The sequence below is a fragment of the Otolemur garnettii genome, unplaced genomic scaffold, assembly GCF_000181295.1.
Source record: "Otolemur garnettii isolate 467f Iridium unplaced genomic scaffold, OtoGar3 scaffold00007, whole genome shotgun sequence".
Lineage (NCBI taxonomy): Eukaryota > Metazoa > Chordata > Mammalia > Primates > Galagidae > Otolemur > Otolemur garnettii.
The window spans coordinates 7,289,651-7,290,925 of record NW_003852402.1 but is presented as its reverse complement, the minus strand read 5'-3'; the positions used below and the strand labels follow the sequence as shown (position 1 = coordinate 7,290,925).

General features: G+C 37.1%; 1 protein-coding gene across 3 annotated transcripts in view; it reads left to right on the top strand.

The window, feature by feature from the left end:
* Positions 1-1,275, top strand: part of EP300 (E1A binding protein p300) — a 106,089-nt gene that overhangs the window by 50,930 nt on the left and 53,884 nt on the right. For all 3 annotated transcript variants that reach the window (XM_023509283.1, XM_023509282.1, XM_003783168.3), the window contains one exon: positions 822-915. In XM_023509283.1, the coding sequence (XP_023365051.1) occupies positions 822-915 (94 nt within the window). The remainder of the gene's footprint in view (positions 1-821; positions 916-1,275) is intronic.

The following is a 1,275-nucleotide window of genomic DNA, read 5'->3' as shown; positions in this document are numbered from 1 at the left end:
CCACAATGCCCAGCTATTTTTTGGTTGCAGCCGTCATTGTTATTTGGCAGGCCCAGGATGGATTTGAACCTGCCACCTTAGGTGTATATGGCTGGCGCCTTAGCCACTTGAGCCACAGGTGCCGAACCTTCCTTTGTATTTTTAAAAAATAGTGTCTTGCTCTGCTATGCACTGGCATCATCATAGCTTGCTCTAACTTCTACCTAGGTTGAAGAGATCCTTCTACCTCCGCCTCCCAATTAGCTAGAACTATAGGTACGCACCACCATACCCTGTTGTTTTTTTAAGGGTTTTTTTTTTTATTATTTATTTATTATTATTATTTTAAGAGACAGAGTCTCACTTTGTCACCCTTGGTAGTGTACCATGGTGTCACAGCTCATAGCAACCTCTACCTCTTGGGCCTAGGTGATTCTCTTGCGTCAGCTTCCTGAGCAGCCAGGACTAAGGAGCCCACCACAACGCCCAGCTATTTTTTTTGTTGCAGTTTGGGGCTTGTTATCTTGAACTTTTGCCCTCCCAACATACTGTGATTATAGGCGGTAGCTACTGCATCTAGCTTGTGTATCTTTTCCTGTGAATAGCTTGTTACTTTTATGTTGGATTATTTATTTTTCTTTGTTTGCAAGTGTACTTGATGTATTAGCCTTTATATGTTGTTAATTATATCATTAATAATTATTTACCATATTGCTACTAATATTTTTTTCTGTTTGTGGTTTGACTCTTGACTTTGATTATCAAGTTTATAATAATCTTGACTGTTTATTAACAGTGGCTGTTTTATTTATTTCTGTCTTTGGTTTTTCATTTTGCCTTAGGTGCTAGTCCTATGGGAGTGAATGGAGGTGTAGGGGTTCAAACACAGAATCTTCTTTCTGAGTCAATGTTGCATTCAGCCATAAATTCTCAAAAGTAAGTTTTGTCTTGGTTTATACCCTGTGTTAACATTTCAGATACTTCTTAAGAATTATTTGAGTTTTTAATTTAGTTTCCCTTAGTGAATGGAGAAAGCAGGATGTTTGAATCCATTTTTCTTTCTGCAGCCTTATTAGAAACTATATCAATCATCGAGGATAACCTACATCTTCCCAAGTACAGTAGGAAGTTTCAAGTTCTTGACTGTATAAAAAAATGAGTTTGATCTACCCCAGTATTAAGAATTAGTTCATTACTCAAGGGGCTTCCTGAGATAAGCTGTGTCACAAGTGACAGCTTAGTCTAATAGCAAGATTTAGTTTTCTTTTCTTTTTTCTTTTTCTTTTCCTTTTCTTT